This window comes from Ochlerotatus camptorhynchus, unplaced genomic scaffold (assembly GCF_037179485.1).
Source record: "Ochlerotatus camptorhynchus isolate MF236.1 unplaced genomic scaffold, CSIRO-AGI_Acam_v1.1 ptg000631l, whole genome shotgun sequence".
Lineage (NCBI taxonomy): Eukaryota > Metazoa > Arthropoda > Insecta > Diptera > Culicidae > Ochlerotatus > Ochlerotatus camptorhynchus.
Genome location: NW_027041110.1, coordinates 715,127 through 741,872, shown reverse-complemented (window position 1 = coordinate 741,872; position 26,746 = coordinate 715,127). Strand labels below are relative to the sequence as shown.

Below are 26,746 nucleotides of genomic sequence, written 5' to 3'. Positions count from 1 at the left end.
TTCAAATACTAGATTAGTATCACCCCTGTCGACACCGTACTTCTGATAAAGATAGCTGCGGTTCCAAGAAGGCACCCACCGACAGTCATTCGACGGGGTCTACGCGCCTCTAAGGGAACTCCCCTATTCCACTTGGCCGGTATATGAGTGTGCCTTCAATCATGAGTATTAAATCATAACTAACCGTTGACATAAGATAGTCACCTTTTGATAACATTCTGTGGCTCGCAGTCTGAAGGAAGGAAAGTTGACATTGTTTTCGCTAGAATTGCGAATCATCCTCCCCTTTGTCGTTGTAAGTGCTACATGTCTATTTCCACCCACCTGAGCAATCTTTATTACTTCAGACACAGTCAGTTCTAGAGTCACAGAAACCCAGTCGATAATAAATACCGACACCTCTTTTCCTCCTGAATGAACGATTAACGAATCGAGACGACAGATGAAGGGATTGAGATTTGTTCGCGTGACTCGACCCAGTGTTTGTTGCAATAACACGTACCTCCTTCATTTAGAAGTGATTTCTGCTTGGCGCCACAATTGGCATTTGGTGGATTAATGGAGCAACTTGTGCATGGGATTCTACCGAGCAAAGATTTCATATGAACGTCTTGGATATGAGTCAAAATAATGCTCTCCGTCGATAGATTAACGCAAAACATCGAACACATTGAGCTCACTGCGCCCTACCAGATGTAGATTAAATATACTGCCTAGACCGAAGCGTGTAGGTTTAAAATAGAACAATCGGCTAGTCTTTTTTTTTTCATGAAAGCCAATTTTCCCTTCGGGAAATTTAGTGGTGCGAATCTCACTGTGGCGGGAGAAACGAAAACAAAGTTAAAATAAACAGTAAAGATGCCCAAGCGAAAAGCCACAAATGTATGTGTGATATGTAGTGTTTTGTTTTAATGGACATCTGGTTCTTATTTTCAGATAAAAGTTTATGAAAATGTGATTGAAATTCAAAAGTTTCGATAAATGGTGGAGGGATGTAAGGGAGTATGCTTAAATGACGTAGTATTTAAGAGAAGAGGGGGTATGCAGAAGTTGTGACAGGCATTAAGGCAAGAAATCTGCAGTTGTGGCCTCAAAAGCGAAACTTTCGTTACTTCTGGGACCAAGAACCAGAAAATTTACCAGGAGAAGTGCCTACGGAAGAGACTACTGCCTTTTCTGGAGCAGCACAGTGGTACAGCAAAAAAAATGGCGTCACAGTGGTTCTCAAGGAGATGAATCCGTACAATACTCCGGAACTAAGCACAATTGAGGAATATTGAAGCATATACTGAAGAAAAAGGGTGGAACTGCAATTGACCTGAAGGATTTCAGGCGGAAATGGAGTTTGGCAGCCAAACAAGCAGTACTATGACGAGCACCTCAACGGTGATGCAGCAGAAAACGAAGCTGGCACGGCAACATACATTAGAGCACGCGCAGAAGACGACAGGCTACCGGCCCCTGATCTTCAAGAACTTGAGGAGCAGATCGGTCGGCTGAAGAACAACAAAGCAACTGGTGTAGATCAACTGCCAAGTGAGCTATTAAAATACGGACACAATCGATCGAGATCAGCTATGGCAGATTATGCACGAGTACGGATTTCCGGGCAAACTGACGATTGGTCAAGGCGACGATGGATCGAGTGATGTTTTTTTTTTTTTTTTTTAATTCTTTATTTAAGAGATTTTTAGCCTTAGGCTAGTTCATCTCTAAATCGAGTGATGTGCGTTGTTCGAGTATCGGGGACATTCTCGAGTCCGTTTGAATCTCGAAGGGGGCGACGGCAAGGTGATGGACTTTCGTGTCTGCTGTTCAACATCGCGTTAGAAGGTATGATCAGAAGAGCAGGGATAGACACGAGTGGCATGATCTTCAGGAAGTCCATCCAGCTTCTTGACATCATAGCACGGAACTTTGAGACGATGGCGGCAACGTACATCAGACTGAAGGCTGAAGCTAGGCGGATTGGACTTACCATCAACGCATCAAAGACAAAATACGTGAAAGGAAGAGGTTCTAGGGAAGACAATGTTAGCCTCACACCCCGAGTTCAGATTGACGGTGACGAAATCGAGGTGCTCGATGAGTTCGTGTATTTGGGCTTATTGGTGACCGTCGATGGCAGGGAATCGTGCCTACATTGGACTCCCGAGGACGCTCCGGTCGAATAAAATTCCGCCGCCGCACGAAGTTGACTGTCTACAAGACGCTGATTAGACCGGTGGTCCTGAACGGCCACGAGACCTGGACTATGCTCGTGGAGGATCAACGCGCCCTTGGTGTTTTCGAACGGAAGGTATTGCGTACCATCTACGGTGGAGTGCAGATGGATGACGGAACGTGGAGGAGGCGAATGAACCAGCTGCTGGAAGAACCATCCATCGTCCACATTGCAAAAATTGAGCGACTACGGTGGGCTGGGTACGTCGTAAGAATGCCGCATGACGACCCAGTGAAAATGGTTCTAGAAAGCTACCCAACAGGAACAAGAAGAAGAGGCGCGCAGCTGCCCGCGCAGCTGGTGGATCGACCAAATAGAAAGTGACCTGCGGACCCTTCGCAGATTACGAGGCAGGCGAAGTGTGGCCATGGATCAAGTAGAGTGGAGACGACTTCTTCGGACAGCAGAGGACAACAAGGCCTTAGCCTGATTGGTAAGTTAAGTAAGCCAAACAAGTGGGAACAGGGCTCGTACAAAAGATGATGGGCCTTGTTTGAAAAACAAGTTCTAGCAATGGCCTTTGGTGAGAAGGAAGACTTAAACAATGGTCTTACAATAAGCATGTATAGCTGTATATGTATAGCTATTATATTGAACTATGAAAAATTAAACCCATTTTTAAACCCCAACAAGATTTTCGTGACCGAATTTTTTCGTGCTCAACCTTTACTAATCATAACTAGTCAAATTGGGTTCTTTAGGCAACATGCATAAATGACGTAGCATTTGAGGGGGGAGGTGGGGGTTTCAGAATTTGTGACCAGCCATGTATTGTGTATAGCAAAATACGCTACGAGGGGGGAGGAGGGGTCTAAAATTGACCAAAAATATGCGACGTCATTTATGAATACTCCCTTAGGGGTATTTAGGTAAATGAATATTCGTAATCTGCATTAAAAATGGAACTCAAATCCAATATTTCATCAATTTTGGTACACTGGAACTATTTTAAATAAAAGCAATTATATTAGCAAAAATCACCATGATAGCGCCCCTAGGTGGGACTTTGTATGGGATTATGCTGTCAATTTGTATGTTTAGTGTCAAACAGTGAATTTGTTATTTTGCATTAAATATTATTTAAACATCGAGGTGAAAGTCTAAAAAATACCATTGTGCCCAGCCTCTATTTTCATGACTTTTTAATCTCAGTAAAACTTCCAAAAGATTGTTTGGACTTTAATAAAAAAAATTAAAATATGAGATATGATTAAAAAATCCTCATTTCACGGCTTGAGCTTCAGCTTGAAATTTTGGCATTTTTTCAAGAATTTAGGAATTACCACTACAGTCTATTATTTGAAATTAGTATCTTCAACTACGTGTTTTAATGTTTTTTTCTTTGATTTGTTTTTCATCGATCTTGTTTTCCGTGCTGACCACCAATGCTGCCAACGCCAGGGAGGCAGCTCCCACACCTGGACCCTACCTATCGACCCATCAACTCATGAACCGAGGACCAACGGCTTTACTTCCCATCCGAAGATGTTATGCCTCAGAACGTCCCGGTGGCGTCGACTGGGATTGAACCCAGGCCTGCTGGGGTCAGAGGTAATCACACTTACCACTACATCATCGGCGCCACTAAAGAACACTATGTTGAGAATAGGCGTAAACTCGTGTCAGAACGTCAAAGCCAGGAAGAAGATGATTTTGTCATATAAAAACCAATTAACCGTTATGTGCTTCACGCTAACTTTACTGCGATTTTCAATTTCCATTCAATTTTGAAATTCGATCATAAGAGACTATAGACTTATTGGAAAATATTGAATTCACCGATTTCAAAAATAACCTGGGAGTAGAAATGGTCAATTCCAGAATAAATATGAATGGATTTTGGAGCGGCTTACATTGTTTTATTAATCATAACAAAAAAATATCAAATCATCAAATCGATTCGTCAGTTTTCCCGAAAATGGTTAAGAAATTAGAAGCTATGGAAATTTTCCCCAATTTAAGGATGTTTTAAACATTTTTCATCTTGCCCTGGCATAGAATGATTGACTCGCAACACAGGTCGAGATATCTTTCAATACCAGGGAATCAAACGCTTGCGACGATTGTCATGACTCTCTTTGCAACATAGCTTGATCGGAACTGTGGAAGGAAAATGCAAATCAATGGGGAAATTTGTGTTATGTCATTCCACCTTTCCCATCAAGCTATGTCATCAACTGCGTTTGTTGCAAACAAACTTTCAAACAATTTTATCTTTGTTGCTTGCCGTTACTTATCACCCATTATTATTTGGATGTCGTTTTGTCATCGTAAATACATATTTAATCCTTTGCTCAATCCACAACTGTGAAGCGCTCTAAGAACACTATTTTTTAGCAGGTTTAAAGTTCCAGCTGAGACTGAGCCAAGAAGATGGAGAGCAATTCCTAGATTACAAACATTTGTGGGATACTTCTGTGGGTGGAAGTTTAGAAAGCTCTCAATGAAATTTTTGAGTACCAACCAAGAATCACATTTTTCACTATTTTTTGTAATATTTTCGGTAAATTAAACGGATTTCTCATGTTTTTATCTTTTTGGAAATGATATTAGTTCCCATTTCCCATGGTTTAATTGGTCATGTCACATGGTGGTGATTAAGAATGTTAAATCAAATTGTGGTTTTGATATGTATTGCTTTTTCCTGTCATATTTTGCTTTCCTGAAAACGTTTACAAAAAATATCTAATAAAATGCTTCATATTCGAATTTTTATTTTTACTACGGGAAACCGTACCGGACTCTGGAAAATTAAAAAAAAATAATCCCGTTTTTTTCATTGCAGCTGCAAAACCAAATGGCGTGTCCATTAAATTAATGAAAAGTTGAGAGAATTACCTAACCAACGGTATAAAAACATTAGAAAACGGATCAATATAATCCGAGATACCGTAATGCGCAACATTATACACATGTGTGATGATTCTGACCGAAGACATAAAATCATGTTATAATCTCTGTGAATGTGGACAAGGTTGCCAGGACGCTGATCACATCCTTTGGTCTTGTGCGGAGTATCGTGGAGTCAGATCACAATTTTATGATTCCCTTCGGGCTCGAGGTAGACACCCTAATGTTCCAGTTCGGGATATTTTGGCTAGACGCGATCTGGAGTTCATGAAACTCATATATGTTTACTTTAAGAATATTAACCTTAGATTGTAAGTTTGATTAACCTTGTGTTTAGTTTTTATTTTGTACGTGTGGGTTTTTTTTAAAATGTTTGTTTTCAAGACGAATAGAAATAATTTCATGTTTTAGGATTAATTAAATATTTGTATCGTAAACCACATTTCAAACCTCCTTCTCCCTTTTCCCTTCCAAAAAATTGTAAATCTCCACTAACCTCGAGACAACCGCGGGTACTCGGTCCAGTTCCTTTGACTTTAAATATAAGACAGTAATAACGTATAACGAAAATGATAACTCGGCCCTGTAAAGTTTATTCGATTGAGCTTGTACAAATAAAGTAATTATATAAAAAAAATCATGTTAAAATTTACGTCCTATTCTGGGCATGGTTGGCATTGATAATCAACTTTCGAAAGTGTCCGGACTTATAAACTGACTGTCTGTATTTTGGTGCATTATGGTACATCATTTTGAAAAAAGTGTTTTTATTTTCAGTGGTGTTTGAAGAGTTAACAACGGTTGAATGCATGTGTCTAATAACACTAAATCCTGGACTGTCGTAAAACTCCAATGCTATAAATGAATATCTCTTTCATATGACTTTTGCACAACTGTTATTTCTACCAATATTGTTGTACAGTCCAAGTTCGCTGGTTGAGCTTTTAATTACTTGGGTTGTTTTTTAGTTGGGCCATGATTTAATTAAATAGTAGCTGGATAGTAAATTTCATGACAAATTGAATTTGACAATCGAACGTAAATTATTTGAAAGGGTGCGTTTTGGACTGAGCATTAATTGTAATGATTGTAAACATTTGGTATTTGTTCTAACCATTTGAGTTTTATTTAAAAAAAACTAGAATGAAACATAAACAAAAACTGCGCACATCATATGTTTTGCTTTTTCCAGTAAGTTTCAAGCTACTTGCTTCAATCCGCTGTGGTTTTTTTTTTTTTTTCTCTGTTCGGGACATAAAACCACTGCGACCAGTAATTTGATCTATTGTAGTATATCCCGTGTCCTTAGTTTAGTGCATGTCGTATTACTCCATCACTATTGAGAAATGATGAAGTATTCGGTTTTGATACAGTTGTCATTCTTGTCTTTATCGCAAGGAATCGATTCTAATTGAAAGGTCCCGCTATTTATACCCTTCGGAGTGTTGAAACACCCTCCAAAGGCGCGCCCCTTTGTCAGTCAAAATTGGATTCCTTAGCAAAAAAACAAGACATGACACCGATAATGACCATGCATCAGAACCCTAGTCTTAACCACTTCAAACTAGGAAACAACGAATAGAAGATTAGGAATCACATAGGTGAAGACTAACTAACTCATTTTTTCCTTGTTTCAAGATCATCCTCGGTCCACGCAACCCGAGGACTTATCACTATCAACAAGGCATAAAAAGTAACAAGGACTAAGATGTGTTCCTTTGATTACTGTAAAATCCTGTTCCCCTAGTTTGAAGTAGTCAAGACTAGGAATCGGTGGTAGATCTTACATCCCGTAACGTACCACGAAAAGGTGATCTACCCACGTTACGGGGCATCCGCTGTGGTTGAATCCACTTGTAGCTGAATCTTCTTAACCACAACAAATTATGCAGGTAGGGGTAAAATGAGCACCCTATTGGGGTTGTATAAACGCCCTAGTAAACAACCTTTTTTCATGAGGATTTATGAAGGGTCAACAATGAACAGTTTTAGCCCATGTCGACCACAAATTGCACGAATATTGTAATTTAACCGGTTTTCTGAGGTGTGGCCTAAATAAGAACCTATGGCCAGTACTGATGCACTTCCCCTATTGCAAAATCGAAGAATTAAAGTAGATTTTTTTTTTTAAATACGTGTACGCTTCCTGAGCATGAAGGAGAAAATAACTAAAGAATACCTAATTCTCACCTGATACCAACATTTTGTGTTGATCATAAGAGCCCGAGCAGGAACGAATATCTCGATACCTTAATTTGGTATGGATGAGCCTGACATGAAAGGTAAAATACCAAAAATAAAACAAAAAAAAATTCCCAAAATACCATTCCAATACCAAATTTTGCTAATGCAATACCAATAGAATACCTGTGTGGTATTCTTTTGGTATACAAATATCATTTTTTGTTATTTTCAAAGTATTTTGCATGCAATTTTTTGGTATTATTCTTTGGTATTTTACCTCTTAGGTGATGTTGGTATCAGATCAGAATTAGGTATTCGTTAGTTATTTTCTCCTACTCGGGAGGTAAAATACCCGAACAGGAACGAATATCTCGATACCTTAATTTGGTATGGATGAGCCTGACATGAAAGGTAAAATACCAAAAATAAAACAAAAAAAAATTCCCACAATACCACTCCAATACCAAATTTTGCTAATGCAATACCAATAGAATACCTGTGGGGTATTCTTTTGGTATACAAATATCATTTTTTGTTATTTTCAAAGTATTTTGCATGCAATTTTTTGGTATTATTCTTTGGTATTTCACCTCTTAGGTCATGCTGATCAACACCAAATGTTGGTATCAGATCAGAATTAGGTATTCGTTAGTTATTTTCTCCTGCTCGGGAGGTAAAATACCCGAACAGGAATGAATATCTCGATACCTTAAATTGGTATGGATGAGCATGACATAAGAGGTAAAATACCAAAAATAATACCAAAAAAATGTTCGCACAATACCATTCCAATACCAAATTATGATAATGCAATACCAAAACAATACCACCCAGGTATTCTTTTAGTATCAAAATATCAATTTTTGGTATTTACGAAGTATTCTGCATGTAATTTTTTGGTATTTTACCTCTTATGTCATGCTGGTCAATACCAAATTTTGGTATCTGATCAGAATTAGGTATTCATTAGTTTAGTTGAAGATGCTAATTTCGAATAACAGACTGAAGTGGTAATTTTTATACGATAGATGAGAAGGAGATGAAAGTATAGAATTGATAGTTCCGTTTAGATCAATTCTATACTTTCATCTCCTCCTCATCTATCGTAAAAAAATTACCACTTCAGTCTGTTATTCGAAATTAGCATCTTCAACTATGTAAATCGTTGACTTCACGCAGAAGTAATACTAAACATATAGTCAAAGTATTTATTAGTTATTTTCTCCTGCTCGGGTACTAAAGAGTAATACCTAAAAATTGCATGCAAAACTATATTTGGATACCAAAAGAATACAGTGTTCACTCGACTGTCGACAAAAGCAGGCCACTCTCGATGTGTGCTACTCGATTGTCTGTTTTTTCGGCAGCAACCATTGTGTGGTCCTCCTCATTGTTCTTCATCAGCAGTTCTTTCGGTCGATGCGTCGTCGACTTTGGAAAGCAACCGTTTCGTGATGAGTGTGTGAGTGCTGACCACGTTTTGCGTCCATTGCTGCAATGGACGCGCTCTGACCCTCGTTGGTGTACAACAATTTGCCATACAATGAAACTACTGGAAGTGGCTCCAGTTCTGATGGAGGAGGCTTTTTGGATAGCGGAAGATAAAGTGTTTATTGTGTTGTACCTTTTGACTATAGTTTTAAGATGTATTGTATAGTGACCAAGAATCCTCGGCTCTGTAAAGTTAATTCGGTTGAGCCTTATCAAATAAATTAATAAACAACCAAAAGAATACCTGTGTGGTATTGTTTTGGTATTGCAATTGCATAATTTGATATTGGAATGGTATTGTGGGAACATTTTTTTGGTATTGTCAGCCTCATCCAGACAAATATAAAGTATCGAGATATTTTTCCAGGCTCATTTGCCGTAGCTTTGCGGAGCCGATATTCATTGATTAGATTACAAAATTTCTTAAAACTAACGTTAGTAAAGCGGAAGCCGATTACTCGCGGCTATTTCGAGGTTAGGGTTAACAAATTGTAACAAATGGATGGCAGGGTAGGGATTGAGAACACAAGGTTTGGAGAGCAATGTGCTCTTGATCTCGAACTAAGCGACCAACTGATGAAAAAGACAAACATGGGGTTACACCGATGGGCAGCTAACAACTTGGGGGAACACAAGATCTATTGCTCAGATCTATCCGTTTTAAAAACACGTAAATTAAATTGCAATAGTCGAGATCTCGGCTCGCCAAGATGTCTCTAACGGGCCGCATAGGTTGTTTTCCTCGGGCCCTGAGGGATGCGGATAACTCAGATCTAGCAACACAATGGAGGGTGCATGACCAAAGCACGTGGTCGATATCGTGAATGCCACTACCACAAGCGCACAAATTGCTGCCTGCGAGCCCGATTCGGAAGAAATGCGAGTCTAACGAGTAGTGATTGGACATGAGCCTTGATATGACTCGTATAAAGTCACGGCTCATGTACAATCCTTTGAACCATGGCCACCTGTGGGAGAATAGAATGTAACCATCTTCCCAGATCACTCTCATTCCATTTTTGTTGCCAGTTGGTGAGGACGTGCTGACGGGTAATTGAGAAAAAATCCGCAAAGGCGATTTGTCGATCAAAAATATCGCCTTCCATAGGGCGCACCTTAGCTAGCGAGTCCGCTTTCTCATTACCCGGAATTGAACAATGAGATGGGACCCAAACTAAGGTGATAGTATAGGAGCAGTTAGATAAAGTACTCAATTTAGCTCGGATTTTGGTCAGGAAATACGAGGAGTGCTTCATCGGCCTCATTGATCGAATAGCCTCCAACGAGCTAAGGCTATCTGTAAAAATAAAATAGTGATCAGATGGTAGTGAGGCAATTTGCTCTACTGCGTAGAATATGGCTGCTAGTTCCGCAACGTATACGGAACAAGGTTTTTGCAGTTGATATAAGGCGCTATGAAATTCGTTGGATACTCCAAATCCAGTGAAAGCGTTTATAGTTGACCCATCTGTGAAAAAACTCTTATTGTTACTTACATGGTGGTACTTGTTTGCAAAAATTAAGGGAACAACCATCGCCGATGGTGATCTGGTATTCCACGGATGTCTTGCAACATGGTCAGATCCAAATTTACAGAGGAACTATAAAAGTCTTAGAGGCAAACACGAGAGGAATCGAATGAAGAAGGGCCAATCTCCAGCGTCATGTACTCGTAATAGAGACTCATGAATCTTGTTTGATGATTTCTGTAGAGCAGCTTCTCAATGTTTTCTATTACCAATGGGTTCATTACTTCACAACGGATAAGAAACCGAAAGGAGAGTTCCTTGAAACGATCTGTCAGTGGGAGAACTTCGAGGCTCATCGTATGCGTCGAGTGCATACAGCCAAGCGCGATTCGGAGGCAACGGTATTGAACCCGTTGCAGCTTCAGGATATGTGTTTTCACCGCGGATTGAAAACAGAAGCTACCGTACTCTAGAACCGACAAGATGGTTGTTCGATACAACCTGATCAGATCTTCCGGGTGTGCTCCCCACCAAGGTGCAGTAATTGTACGAAGAAAATTGATTCTTTGTTGACATTTTTGTTTCACATACGCAATATGTTTTCCCCACGTGCTTTTGGAATCGAACCAGACACCTAAATACTTGAAACATATACTTTGAGTGATTATTCTACCCTTTAGTTGAAGCTGTAACTGTGCAGGATGATGCTTCCTAGAAAAAAACATCCAACTCAGTTTTCTCCGGAGAGAATTCGATACCTAGCTTCATAGCCCAAGTAGACAAATTGTCTAAGGTATCTTGCAATGGTCCTTGCAGGTCCGGTGCACACAACCCCGTCATCTGCAAGCTGCCTTAGCGAGCAGTTTTCATCAAGACAACTATCAATGTCTTTTACATAAAATATATGAAGAAGGGGGGGGGGGGGGGCTTAAACATGAGCCCTGGGGGAGACCCATGTAACTTATTCGTGAAGTTGTCGAGTTTCCATGCGAAAAGCTCATATATTTCTCAGACAAAAATTTGCTCAAATAGTTGTTCATAGTTGACATCGATACAAACAGAATCAAAAGCCCCCTTAATGTCCAAGAAAACTGAACCCATTTGCTGTTTTTGCGCATAGGCCAGTTGAATTTCAGTTGAAAGCAACGTAAGACAGTCGCTCGTTCCTTTGCCTTTCCGAAATCCAAATTGCGTATATGATAACCACAATATTTTGTCAAGAGAAAATTTTATGTTTATTGAAAACTAGAAAAACTTCGTGTCATATTAGAAAAAATGGCCATTTATGTAGTGGCTGAAAGAATATCGATAAATTATAAAAACTACTGAAAAACCTTATTTTCCGATTCAGATATCCTATAATATTGTTGACAGTCTAACACTTTTCGAATATTCGCACCTGAGAAAAGTAAATTTTAATACCAACATGAAATTGGTAGTTCAAGTAGACTTCACGCATTAAACTTGTCAGAGATGCCCCTTTGGTAAAATTACCCCTCTTCCCCCAGGAGGAAGCGTTCCCTACAAAAAGAGATTCCAACTAGAGCAAGAATCGAACCCTCCCTTTGCGATTAAGCCCAGATCTGATTGCAATTGAATTTGTTGGACCTAATCCGAATTTATCGCTGTATTGAGAGCAGTGTTTCTTGCATTTTAAAAAGTTTACTTTCCGGTGTAGATCCTATAAAGAAAAGCACGAAGATCGTTTGGATGAAGGTGCATTACTCAGCAATAACGTCAAAATGTGCATGCATTGTATCTTGCTAAAATCTTGAAATTGGACAACAATCTTAATTGAGCACTTCCCGTTTCTCTCGTATTACGACACACCGTAAACTGAGACTTTCATTCAAGCATTCACTCTGACCGCAGAGTGAAATGCGCTCACGTCACATAGCAGCTACACGCAGGCAGGTTCGTCGCCAGCAAATTTATGAATCATCCATTGGGCTCGTCTCGCGGTGGTAGTGGTTGGAATTCCCGACCGGGTTTATTTACATTTACCCCGCACTACGTTCGGTCGTGCTCTGTTTCAATAAAGTTGATATTGTTGTTGTTGGTCTGACTGACTGACTTACATTAGATGGTCTTCGTAGCGATGAGTATCCAACCGTTTGCGCGAAGCTCAAATAGAGGAGAGGCGCAAAAATTGATATTATTTGCATACGCTGTTCACGATGGATACCTACCACGACCACAACAATGGCCTACAGGGAGTCCATTCAAAATCAGTTCAACCATAATCATACCATCCCGAATGTATAATACGCTTTTTTGCTTCTTTTGGACTGCCTGCCCCCGGCTGGCATACAAATTGTAGCCAGGTGACAAATTTAATTAATGACCATACATTTATCACTCGGGTGATCGTGGTTTTGTGCTAGAGAAGAGGATTAGTATGAAATGAAGTTATAACCCGATGTGATGCTCGTGAGTTGGTGAACGGTCGGCAGGTTGGTGAATGCATGAGATGTCAATGACACTGATATAAATTAAAACATCAACACTCCCACGTTAATCCATCGCACTTACCATTCGAGGGAGTCTTCGAAACTCTCGGTTTGCTCCTTCTGACGCTCTTCTCGATTTGTACCGAGCAGGAGCTATCTGTATATGGCCTTCCATATTGTATTCAAATAGTAACAATCTATTCAAAGTATACTATTCGAAAATGAATGCATTGTTGAGTTACCATTCGAAAACTGTAGCCAATTCAACATACTGGAGTGCTGGTGTCGTAACAAAAATTTCATTACCATATATTATAGCAACATGCAATTCAAGACGATACATTTACTAGTCAATCACTTATGGTAGTTGTAAACATAATAACCACATTTCTGAAACACAATACGCAGACTGTTGCCGCTCGCACTGGTGCAGATCAAAACAAAATTTAGTATAACTACCAACGATCGCACAGTTACAGCAACATGATGGAATGCATATGCTTAAGGAGACAAAGAGATTGTTTCACTGTAATCCGATCTTTGCGACGAAACGAATGTTGGCCGATGTTCAAATAAGGCCAATGTGGAGCAAACTGCATTATTTATTCTCTTTTTACATTGCTCGCTGAACAACATACAAATTGTAACACTTGACACTTGATTTATGGGTGATCGTTTTTCTTGGTCACTGTTTCATGACCCAAATTCAGGAGGAATAGGGCTTGTTCGTTCTATGCATGATATGTTTTACGACGATTTTCTACTAATTATCACTTAACCAATGGGAGTCAGAAGCTTCCCATTTTTCTAACCGTTCTCATAGAGATATATCGCGGAACATCTCATTCAAGTGCAGGTCGTGTCGGAACTGAATCCGCGGTAGCCGCCAAGTATTGCGAACCTTGCGACCGCTTTTTTTTCCTCAGGCATCGTGCGAACGTATAAAGTATCTTACGTATTCTTACCGAAATTTTTGTTTTTATTTGGGAAGATTATAACATACGGCTGCCCAGTCGTAATAATGGACCGGCGAGATCCAATCCGAGGCTGAGTGCAAGTACGCGTGGGTCTGGTTACACAAAGGTGAATCGACCGGCATGGGATGTATAGTTATTGTACAAGCCGCACCGGCTGCTAATAGGGAAGTGTGAGAAACGTGTCCGTGTGTGTATCGTTCCTTTTAAGACATTTGCGGGAGTAAATCACCGACGGGGGTTGGAACAAGCTTGATGTGAATTTTATTTTTACTTACCGCTAAATGGCAAAGACATGCGGTTAAGATCTTCCGATTGGCAAAGATCTTATTTTCGTTTGGTCAGCCATTAAGATAGGTAGGTAATTTACCAGTTGTGCCATGGGTAAAATGTGGGATTTTATTTTAAATTTTTCGTTAAGCCGGTGCTTGGATGTCAGTGTGTATTTGAAATTCCAATATATCGGTATGCGCATAAAATGGTCTGTCAACTATCAATATTAACTTCACACTTAGAAAAATGAATTTTACATGAAGTGTATTTTACCAAAACATTCATGTAAAATTAAAGGTCCCGAGACCGGAAAACATGCGTCCAATATATTATCTTTTGAGGCGGAACCTTGTGCAGGGCGGCCAGCGAACCAGGAAAACTGAGAATACCGGGAAAACCCAGGAATTTGATGGAAGAACCGGGGAAAATAAATTAACCATACCATAGGAACAATTTTTTACACCAGAATTTTAGAATTAACCATTAGATTCTTTACCAAATGAATGTCTTGCTCTTTTTGCTGCCTTATTTACTTCAGTTTCCCGTCTTATTGTTTTAAGAATTAAATCATTCGGCAAAATTACAATTTGATTTGTTTTTTGTCGTTTCAATTTCAGATGTAAAGTGCATGGGCCTTAAAATAAAATATTGAAGATGCTGGACTTTGAAAACAAATATTAGTAAAGACCGAAACTGAACTATTCTTTCCTTGGTTTCAATTTTTCTTTATTCAATATTTTCATGGCATGAATTCCAGAATTTACTTGAAATTCTTCTCTGAATTATCATGGAATTCTTCTGAAATTAACAAGAAAACACTACGCTCAATATTTACCGTTGATTTTTTTTTTTTAATTTCTTTGAAACCCCTTCTAAAAACTTGAATGGAATCATTCTTAGAATTCCCATAAACGGAGACTTTGATTTCTTTGAAATTCTTTTCAAAATTTTATTTTAACTCTATTCAAAACAGCATAAATCTTTCGAAATTCGATTTAGAACCCCTTGAAGTATTTTGAAGAAATTCAATCTAATTACACTAAATTACAAATAAAAGTAAACCAAATGAATTTCAAAGTGAAGAGCTTTGAGAGTGTTGGTTTATTTCCTTTAAATTCCGTTATAATAGCTTATCTTTTGACAGATACGCGTATATCGTCTACTACTTGCAGACTTAATCAGTGCCAAGTACTCAACACCACTGAAGAATCCATCTTTTGTCTACGAGTTAAATACTAATCAATAAGTACTGCCGGTATCCACTGCCATGTCCCAATTTACCTAACCAGGTACCTAAATTTAGTCTCCAACGTAGAGGCATGCTACGATGTGTGGTTTTAGGTAGCATGCTAAAGAGTCTCGAGTATCCGTTTCCTTGATCTTTATTAAGTAATGTCAAAAGATAAGGAATTATAAAGGAATTTAAAGAAAATAAACCAACACAGTCAAAGCTCTTCACTTTGAAATTCATTTTGTTTATTTATTTAGTGTAATTAGACAGAATTTCTTCAAAATACTCCAAGGGGTTCTAAATAGAATTTCGAAAGATTTATGCTGTTTTGAATAGAGTGAAAATAAAATTTTGAAGTCTCCGTTCATGGGAATTCTATGAAAGATTCCAATCAAGTTCTTAGAAGGGTTTTCAAGGAAATTCCAAAACGAATTCAACGGTAATTATTTAACAGAGTGTTTTCTTGTTAATTTTAGAAGCCAAAGGGATTCCGTTAAGAGGTTCGACAAATTTAAAAGATTGAATTTCAATGTTTGATCTATGATTCTTCTGTAAAATCGTACACTGAATCCAAAAATGTAGTCAGAATAAATCTCAGTAAGATAGTTTTAATGAGAAATGGCCATCGGTGTACAAAGTTCAAATATGCTGTAAACTAGTGTTATTAGCAATTTTTTTTGCAATACATTTTGTTGGAGATCTGTGATGAATCTTTCGCACTAGGATTGAAATTAGCACCAGAACACTCTTAGAACTTTGTGTATTGTTGAATTTTCATCTTAATTATCTTGAAATTCTTCTTAAAATTCATCTGTCAGTTTCCTCACGATCCTCATACAAATCTCCTCAGAATAACGTAGGAATTTTCACAACTCCTTTTGAAATCTTCATAAATTACCTAGGAATTTAATTTAGAACTTGCATTCTTCTCCACAGAAATCTCTCCAAATTCATCTTACAATTTCTAATTCAGAAATTTAATATAATTCTGGAATTCTGCTCAGAACTTCTCTTTCGAAAATTATGTGGGAATGCTCCTTAATATTTGTTTGAAATCAACATTTTGAATACTTTTAAATCTTACTAAATATTCCAGGGTTTGTCCGCAAGATTCTATCGATTGTTCTGTAATGGGTTATAACCCTTAAAATGCTTGCAAGTCTCAGACCCTTGACAATTATGACTCCACGACTCATAAGTATGATATTTTGACGTAGGATTACGTCTTTCGGCAACATATTGGAGGTGCAATTTCAAAATATCAAAATCGACCACGTTACGAAAAGTGGTTAGGCTTTGACCACTTATAACTATGTCAATAGAGGATGGTTTTTAATTCTAAACAAGCCAATCGATTGGAAACTTATCTACAAATCTGAACTCAACACTTTATCAGTTTTCAATAAGTCAATATTGAAAATTACACAAACGTCCAACAGTTGCCATGGCGATCAAAATTATCACAGATTGCCTGCAAAAAGTGGTTTCCCTAACACAGTCACCGAATATTGATACCAACCTACGGGGACAGCAATCAAGAATTTCGTCGTAGCTCACATCAATGTGATAATAATAGGGGTTTGGATGACTACAACAGACTACTCTTTCTAGCGATGCAAGCGTGAAAGAGTAAGCAATTTAAATATTTTTTTTCCAAATCTTGTATCACGAAGATTGTTATTAATCACAAATTTTGAAGAAAAGTTCTAGTTTCAGACTGTACACAAATTTCAAAGTCCCAGAATCTTGAGAATCTTCTTAAATCACATTTTTTATCCATCCAGTAAATTCCTTTCAGTAAATAACCTTTCACTAGTATTTTTCAAGTATTGGTCTATTGGTTTAGTTTCACGTTGAGTGAGTTTCAACGTCAAAAGGTTTTACATATTTGTTTTCTTTTTTTCTTTTTATTAAAGAGACTTTTAGCCTTGGGCTGATTCGTCCTATACATTACATTTGTTTGTGTTTAATTTTGTACATCAGCGTGAGTACTGAGAGGTGGTCGATGAGTTCGCGTATTTGGGCTCACTGGTGACCGCCGAAAATGATACCAGCAGAGGAATTCAAAGACGCATTATGGCAAAACTCGTCGCTGCACGAAGTTGACTGTCTACGGCCACGAGACCGGGCTATGCTCGTGGAGGACCAACGCGCCCTTGGTGTTTTCGAACGGAAGGTGTTGCGTACCATGTACGGTGGAGTGTAGATGGATGACGGAACGTGGAGGAGGCGAATGAACCACGAATTGCACCAGCTGCTGGGAGAACCATCCATCGTTCAGATTGCAAAAAATGGGTGACTACGGTGGGCTGGGCACGTCGTAAGAATGCCGCACGACGACCCAGTGAAAATGGTTCTAGAAAGCTACCCAACAGGAACAAGAAGAAGAGGCGCGCAGCGGGCAAGGTGGATCGACCAAGTAGAAAGCGACCTGCGGACCCTTTGCAGACTACGAGGCTGGTGAAATGTGGCCATGGATCGAGTAGAGTGGAGACGACTTCTTCGGACAGCAGACAGCGAGTACTGAAAGTTTAATATTTATGTTAGTAAGTATAGACAACGGAGTGAAGACACATTTTCTTTATCTGATATTAATAACAATTTTCTCTAATTCTCATTTGTATCAAATTCATTTTTTCTGAAACATTTAAAAAAAATTAAATCTCTTATTTTTTACAATCCTGTCTTATAACCTATTCACCCAGATAGCATTTGGCCTAGTAATTTCTATAAAACCTTCAATTGGTTTGTGCCAAATCAGTTTCTTACTAAATAAGTTCAAATTTTGGGAGCCTAATCTGGATCCAATTTGTAACCGTTTGAGCACTGTGGAGCGAAAATTTCATATTTTGCATCAGTCTACTGGCCACCCTGAACTTATGTCATCTATGCCGCCTCAGATCACCGAAATTTGCATAAGTTTTTCGTAGTGTGGGATTTACATCAATTCGTGGTTACAGTTAACTTCCCACAAGTCGATAATGAAGCAATATCGAGTTACATAGCAAAAACTTTGTAAATTTATATTTGCACATTCATGTATTTTTGTGTATAGTTGAAACATGCTGCAAAAAACATTAATTTTACATGAAAGTATTTAATAATACATGCATTGAATTTTACATGCATATGTGTTTTACATGGATGTCAAAAGTTCAATTGTCTATGTCTGTACCTTGAGGTCAATTTGAGCCCAAATTCAAATTGCAGGATCTTAATGAAGTTTCAGTGGGTTTCTGACATTTTAAATGTTTTGAAAAGTTAATTTAGTGGAATTTCAGTTAGAATTATCAGACTATATTTTTGAAGGGTGGATCTCTCGAGAGGGGGGGGGGGGGACTGTGAAAAAATATACCCATGAATTGACATATTTTGATGTTAGAGATGTGTTTGGGCAACGCGCCACATCCCTATTCGTACTATTGTTACCATTGTAATGCCTGCTATACCGTATTGTGTTTGTACGTTTATTGTATCGTGTGTGAAATATATTCAATCGTTTCGAAACCACCACCGCGGCTGGTCGGTAGAATATTCGGTCGTCTTTTAATTTAATCTTATACTGATCTCAACGCAGTAGGGTCCTATCGTGCGCGATCATATGGTGCCGTGACCAGGATGATGCAGACGTTTTGATTGAATTTCGTTGTGACTTTCGTTTCCGGATGCAGCTGCTTTACTGAAGATACAGTAGTAGTAGTAAAATTATGTTTATTTCTATTGATTATGGTAGTACATTGATTTATCATTTTAATTGATTAGCCTACCTGGCTCTTCATCTTTGTTTAATTTGATATTCTAATTTAATATTTGCGTTTTTCAACTAGTTTACAGAATATCCCTTTGGGGATGTGTTTTATTTACTGAAGATACAGTGTTGTGTGCAACATCATGAGGCTCCAAAGATCACACTTCAACCACTCCCAGCTACGATGGTGTGGCTTGCTAGGTAGCCATCTAGCAGAGAGTGTACCGTTCCTGACTCCATTTGGGCTCCAGCAGTCTTGGTTAGGAAACATACTCAAACAGCGGCGAGTGTACTTTGGGATATTTGTGCAGTTTGTTCGTTCGTGTTCGCTACAATATCATCCGTTTGCAATGCAGAAGGGTAATACGACGAATAAACAACGAGTTAATCACAGCCGAAATCGGTTCGCTGTCTCAACCGACTGAATGATTTTACCGACTGATTTTGGTATTCATCGTTAGTGATACACACAGCAAAAAAATAATTTTGATATCACATCAAAGTGGATGCACTACAATCATGTCGAAAATTTTATGTAATTTTTATGACCACATAAATAAACAAATGCAGTAAAAGCAGCGTAATGTCAGTTCATGCATTGTATTAATGATAATTTTGTCCTTTTTAGCAAGTAATATTACACCATATTTTCGACATGATTGTAGTGCATCCACTTTGACGTGATATCAAAATTATTTTTTTGCTGTGCAATAAACATAATTTAATAATTACTTGCACTAGTTTGCATGAATGTAATACAAAACCATTGGTTTTGGCGGGCCGATATGTTTGGGCAACGCGCCACTTCCCTATTCGTACTATTGTTAACATTGTAATGCTTGCTATACCGTATTGTGTTTGTACGTTTATTGTGTCGTGTGTGAAATATATTCAATCGTTTCGAAACCACCACCGCGGCTTGTCGGTAGAATATTCGGTCGTCTTTTAATTTAATCTTATACTGATATCAACGCAATAGGGTCCTATCGTGCGCTATCAAGATGTTTTATCACGAGATCTCAACCATATCGGATGTTACTTCTTTCGGCAAAGTTCAAATACAAGGTCTTCAAAACTATGTATAGTGTAAGACATAATTTACTCACTAGATAGCGCTAAAACGGATCAAGTTCGTTCCATCTTTAATACACATTATAAATATAACGCTATCTACAGACCCTGCTTATATGGATGGTTATCGTCTGCAGCAAAGTTGTTCAGATGGACAAGACATAGCTTAAAGAAAAAAAGTTTTGTTCAGAATTCACTCACCTGGCAGCGCTAGTGTGACATTTATTTTGAATTGATTCCCTAGCTTAACATATGGGCTGGATAAAAATTTCCCATCTTCGGCAAAGTTCTTCAGATGAACAAGATCTTTTTTATGGTAAAGAGTTCAGCTTAGAATTAACTCACCAGACAGCGCTAGTGTGACATTCATTTTGAATTGTTTATCCTCAGATTGACTAGATAGACGGTTTCCGTCTTCAACAAAGTTATTCGTATGGACAAGACCTATTTTGTGGCATACAGTTCAGCATAGAATTCACTCACCAGGTGGCGCTCGTGAATTTTGAATTGTTTGCTCTAACTTAACTAGATAGAAGGCTCCCGTCTTAGGCAAAGTTGTTTAGATATACTAGACCTATTGGTAAATAGTTAGCTTAGAATCCACTCATCAGTTCGTATATACTTCACGTTGTTTCGAATTTTTTTTGGTTTCCTTGGCAGCTTGTCTAGATAGTTGGCAAAGTTTGTTAGATGAACTAAAACAATTACATCCCAAGGAACAATTTTTGTTTTATAAAAGTTTTATAGCAGTTGATAAAGCAAAATGATAAAACTTTCACTGACGACCACATTGTTTTAACAACCTATAACCTGATGACCGCTTTATAGCCATGTCATGGCTAATTGAAATTTTAAAACATAGGTAGGGTTTACAATGATAAATGTTCAATGTGTTGTGTCTGCTTGTCTGTGAAATAACATGGAGGTAACGTTAGGATAAAATCAAAACATTGAGAAATATAACGCATCACTTTCAGAAATATTTCACTTCGCAGCCGATGAACCATTCTGACGGTCATATGAGTACCCAAGTAACCATATAGTCGCAATATAGCTTGTATATTAGACTGCCAGCGAAAATGGTAATTTTTAATTTCGCTAACAAATCATATACAAAATGTATATTGCCTCGAAAAATGACCCCATGCAAAATTTGAGCTCAATCGGACATGATTTAGGGGTGGCGCAAACGCGTCATAGTTTGACTTTTTTTACTCTCGAAAATCTCCCAAGGGGGAGATCAAAAAATTTTTTGATGCCAAATGTCTTAAAAATGCATAAAACGTCGAGATTTGGTGTTATCTCGAATTTTTTTTTCTTCAAAAATCGACTTTCTGGGACTTTTTTTTTGGTTTGTTAGCGAAATTTGCTGGTCAATTTTTTTCCCATACATTCATTGGCAGTCTATTGTATATTCTTACTTTGCTTGTGGAATCTGATGAAACTGTCACTTCTTGAAACTGATCCCTTTCGTATTTCTTTCATTCTCTTTTCGCACACGGAGCGCTCGGTGCAACAGCGACTTTGGACGTGAGCCTTTATTAAAAAAAAATATATATCAAAATTAAACTAAATACATGCCAGGTTCGAAAAAATATATTTTCGAACCTGGAAGCGTGTATGTAATACCAATATCCATTTGATAACGGTGATGCATACATGCGGGGTTTATTGTAAGTGAAAGTAACCTCGGAATGGGCGCGACTCTCCAGACATTCTGAAATGGGTTGCTGGATCTGCAGTAGAGCTATCACCTTCTAACTCCCGGACTAAAGCTGTCTAAAATGACCATAAATGCGACATTGTAGAGAGAGTTCTTCCAGTGGGGGTTAGATTGAATACACACAATACACACACACATAACATTAAACTAGCGGTTATCTCTTAGCATTTCTTAGTCTGTTTTGTGAGCGTCAAGTTTTATGTTGATTGTATAGATTGCTTGCTGGTTATACATATTACGTATAGATACAAAACAAAACAAAAACATTGACTTCCACTACCGCTACCAGTCTGTCAAAAATTCTACTGTAAGGGTAACATTACCTACCCTTTACAATGGCTCTAGCCGGTGAATCGTATACGATACATCCAATAGTTATGGTAGTTTAGTGTCCATTGATCAATAAACCGTTTTCACAAACATTCTCCATTTCTTCAACAAACGGGCTCTGGAATGCTGTTAAATCCATTGGTAGGTGTTTTCCACTTTAGCGATCGTCTCTTCCTGCTCATACCCAGAAGCACTGAAAAGGTTTTCATTTGTTAAATCTAAATCGATTTGATTATGTGCGTCTACATACGTGCCAACATCATTCATGGTATCGAATTTTTCCAGTTTTGTATTCTTGGCATCCGCAACAACTGGATTTGCAGGCGTTGCATCCATAGCTTGATGTTCATTTATGATGATGCTGTTCGGCGTCGAAGAATCCATTATTTGTAGAAAATTCTGGATTAAAATATTTTAGAGTTACCAACAGAGGACAATTTGCCAAGTTCGTTTTTCAATTCAGAACCCGAATACAACACTTTCAAGTCACCTGTAAAAATGGTAACAGCAAACAAATCCAGACGCTTTGTTTACCACACAGGGTCATCGGCTGTAGTGGGTTCTTTAACTTTTTACTTTTATTTCCAACTCGAAAATCCTTTCCGATTTTAACACTTCTTTTTTGAATTAATTTCCGTCGACTGTGTTTCACTGGTCATGTACACAACGATGGATATGGTCTGTATGGGAAGTGAAAACGTCGTAACTGCTGTTTAACCTCGTTCGTCTTGCAGGTGGGCGATTTTCACGAAGCTAACCGTTCGAGAAGGTACCTTCGTTGCGGAGCGGTGAAAATTCCTTTGCCTTGAATCAACAAAGTTGGTACTCCTTCAATTTACAACGTGTCATTTGATTAAAATGGTTGTTCCACCCTTGATTTACATAGGTTGCTTTCTCAATCATCGTTCGCTACTGATAATTTCAGTGCGCTGTTAACAAGAGGTCGTAAATGATAGCAATCTTCTCTTTGTCGGATAGCTTCTGCAATACAATGCAATTACAATTCTACAACATTGTCACAATCGCGATTTTAATCATCTATATACTGGTCTGGTTTAGTTGGTTAGTGAGGAAGGAGATCTCCGATAGTTATTTCATAACCTTAGTTAAGAGTAAAGCCACCGCGTCCGTCGTTCCGTGTCAAAGAGCCGGAGGCCGTCTCCTATTTACGACACCGCCGGGGTGAAAATCGACACTATTGGCAATAAATCAAACGATTTACTTTGTCGGAATCGGCGTACCGCGTGCTAGACAGGGTCGCGTGTTTTAGCTCTGTGCAATGTTTTCTTCTTCGATCGCATTCGACATTCATCAAAATTAGTTTATGAGAAGACATGCTAGAAAGCGAACCGTGGCTGGTGGCCCTGCGTTGCTCCCTCTTTTTTTCTGCAAAGCCACGACATGTGTGCTCGCATCAAAAGGCCAAGCAAAATGACTTCGAACACTTGAAAATTTTATTAATATAAATATTCATAAGTTGATTTTAATGATCGAGATGGAAGACCAAACTCTGTTGGCACAGATCGTGTGTGGCGGTTTTTCGCTGTGATGTTCCTGATGCGGCCACTAGTTGGATGCGTTGCATAGAAGTACATACTAAACACCCGGAGTGCATTAGACGAACATTTTTACGACGTCTATTCTCGTACATATGCGACAGATTGGTAGTGTGAATTAACATCACTGTAGCGATAAATGCATGATGGATGTTCGCGATTAATCATTTATCATTTCAAGAGTACTTTTTTGCTGAGTTATGAAGTGGTTTCACTAAATAGTACAATCAACAAATTAATCATTCTTTCGATTGCTTTTTGCTATAAATGTTTAGTAGGAAGTGGTCATTCTTCTTTTTGACTTATTACACTCCTACTGGAAACTATGCATTAGAGTGATGCAAAATTTGAAATTTTCGCTCCCCAATACTTAAACGATTCCAAATCGTATCCTGACTGATCTCTCAAAATTTGAACCCATTTGGTGAGAAACTGAGATGGCACAAACCATTTGAAGTTTGTATAGGAATAACTATGGTAAAACCAAGATTTTTGTTCATGTCTATCTAGTAATTCACCATATCGGTTTGCTTCAAAAGCTTTCAATTGTACTTGTAGGAAATTTTCCCAGCTACAACTTTACTGAAGACCACTTTTTGATTAAATGCAAGGATCGAAAGTTATCAATGGTTCAATACGCTGATGTCTTATGATCATGCTCAATCAACTGATCAGCAGGCAACATTGGTGTTTCTGGGGCGTTGAATAGGACACAAAAATCATGTCTACTATGTCACACTGCAAAATACAGTGTTGCCTACAGAGCAGCTCTGCTTGATCATGTCATAAGTTTACCAATCTCTTAAATAATTAATAACTTTTTCATGTCTCGTTTTACATAGAAACGATCTTCAGCAAAGTTGTAGCTGAGAAAATTTTCTATAAGAATGGCTATCGAACTGTTTCCCAGCTCAATATGGAAAAAGACTAGAAGGCAATGAACAAAACGTTGAGATTTCTCATAGTAATTTACATGTAAACTTCAATTGGCTTGTGCGAAGTCTGTTTCTAACCAAATGAGTTGTAACTTTGGGAGGCTAATCAGGACCCGATTTGAAGCCATTTAAGCACTGTGGAGCGAAAAAGTCAAATTTTGCATCAGTCTACTATGCATATTCTCGATTTGGCATTCTTTTAAATTATTTCTTCAATAGGACATGTTCCAAAGTGTTATATTGCAGCAGATAGCAGTTTTTCAGTGGTAGTGAAATCAATTTTTCGGAGCAAATAAAGCATTCCAACTTATACATACATTATTATATTTATACATAGAAATTAATAGTTTTACTACCGTAAGACGGGGTAACATAGGTCCAACATTGAACAGTCTTTAGTGTGTCATAAATAGTAGCAAAAGCACGTTTTTAAACATGTCGACAGGCAAACAATAGTTTGAACACATTTGTATGTGGATAGACCCCCCGTAGCCCCCTACAAACGATCTTTAGCCATATATACGAAGTAAATTGTGATCACAACCAAGTGAACTCCTTATAGCTACATTATCCGGGATCTCCATATAATTTCAGGATACTTTTTTGAAGCCTTGTGAGCTTGGAATAGTTCAGAGAATTACGTACAAGTTCAAGAAATTAAATACGTGGAATTTTGCGTAAAATTTACGAGAAACGTAGAACTGCAGCAAACTTTGTAGAAGTTTTGGGAATTTCGTAGCATTTTGAGAAGCTGCATAAAACGTCATATAAGTTCAAAGTGTTTTTTATGTTACTTCATACGCGAAGTTTGCGATTTTCAGAGTTGGGTGGAAATGCTACCTAACATGAAGATTTAGTGTGATAATTTATTAGCTTGATTTGGTTGTTCGACTGGTTGTATGGAGATTTCGTTTTTATGGCTTTCTCAGTCTAGGGTAATTCAAACAGTTAGTTGTGCATTGCCCTGTAAGGCAGTTTGAATTACCCTAGACTGAGAAAGCCATAAAAACGAAATAATTTATTAGCTATAGAATGATCTAGGCAAAAGGTGTGCGTTTGACTTTGTACTGTCGCATTAATGGTCCTTCGCTCATTTTCAACTTCTATTCAATTTTCATACTGTCGTACTCTAACGGAACTATCCACCTACCCTCTTCTAAGATCATTCACCAGCTAATACATTATCACACTAAAGCTTCATGTTAGATAGCATTTCCAACCAACTCTTCATATAAGTGCGGGGAACTTTGTAGAAGATCTCAAAATAGTTCAGCATACTTCTAAGATCTTCAGGGATCCTCGCTCCAGCTTAGGGAACTTCGTTGCAGTTTGTCAGACCTCTTACTTCAAAAAATCTAAATGAACTTCCTGCAAGCTTTGGGAACTTCGTTAAATTTCAAGGAACTTTCTAGACGTTCAAGAATATTTGTAGATGATGGTGGTCTTTCCAGAAGTAATCGTAGAATTAAAAGACTATATTAAAAAATATAGAGTTTGGAATAAATTCAGGGAACTTCGTAAAATTTGAGGAAATTTGTAAAACTTAAGGGAGTTTTGAAGATATGTTGAGGGAACGTTGCATGGATTACAGGATATTCTTTCAGACATCCTTCCTAAACAGCAGGTAATATTCAAAAGATCTCCAGATAGTCGAAGATATTAGTAAAGTTCTTTGGATAATTTTTCAAGACTTCTGGTTGATCAAGATCTGATCAAATGTTAGAAAATACAAATGAAGTCTCTGATATATTCTTTCAAGAATGCATAAGGAAGACTGGTGATTTAGATATTTTGTCAAAAATTAACACTCCAGGATAGTGTGGATGGTTTAGAACATTGAACATGGATAAAATAAAAATAAATAAACAAGCTCTTAACCGTATAAAGTACGAGTAAATAATAAATTGGCACCGAATAGGTTCAACCAAAACCAATTCTATTTGAATTAAAAAAATAAAATAACCCTGCTGGGAGGGTTATTTAATTATGTCACGCAAATTTGGCCCATTTTCAACCCCCCCCTCCTCCCTTTGTCACATTTTTTGTATGAACCTTATTTTTTTTTGTATGGCTCGTCACAGTTTTCAAACGACCCCCCCCCCCCTTCCCCCTGAATGTGTGACATAATTAATGGACGACCCCTTATTATTTGTAGGAAGAAATTCAATTAGTATCTAGTTTCAAACAGGGACACAATAATACAAGTTTGGAGTTCATTCCTATCGATTAGAATTAAA

General features: G+C 38.1%; 1 protein-coding gene across 3 annotated transcripts in view; it reads right to left on the bottom strand.

Annotated features, from left to right (window-relative positions):
- Window positions 1-26,746, bottom strand: part of Sarm (sterile alpha and armadillo motif) — a 131,636-nt gene that overhangs the window by 87,236 nt on the left and 17,654 nt on the right. Inside the window, exon 1 of one of the 3 annotated variants that reach the window (XM_065237535.1) lies at window positions 12,751-12,858. The exons of the other annotated variants lie outside the window; for them this stretch is intronic. Coding sequence (XP_065093607.1) covers window positions 12,751-12,843 — 93 coding nt within the window. The 5' untranslated portion in view covers window positions 12,844-12,858. Of the gene's footprint in view, window positions 1-12,750; window positions 12,859-26,746 lie in introns of those variants that run through there. 3 annotated transcript variants of the gene reach the window in all.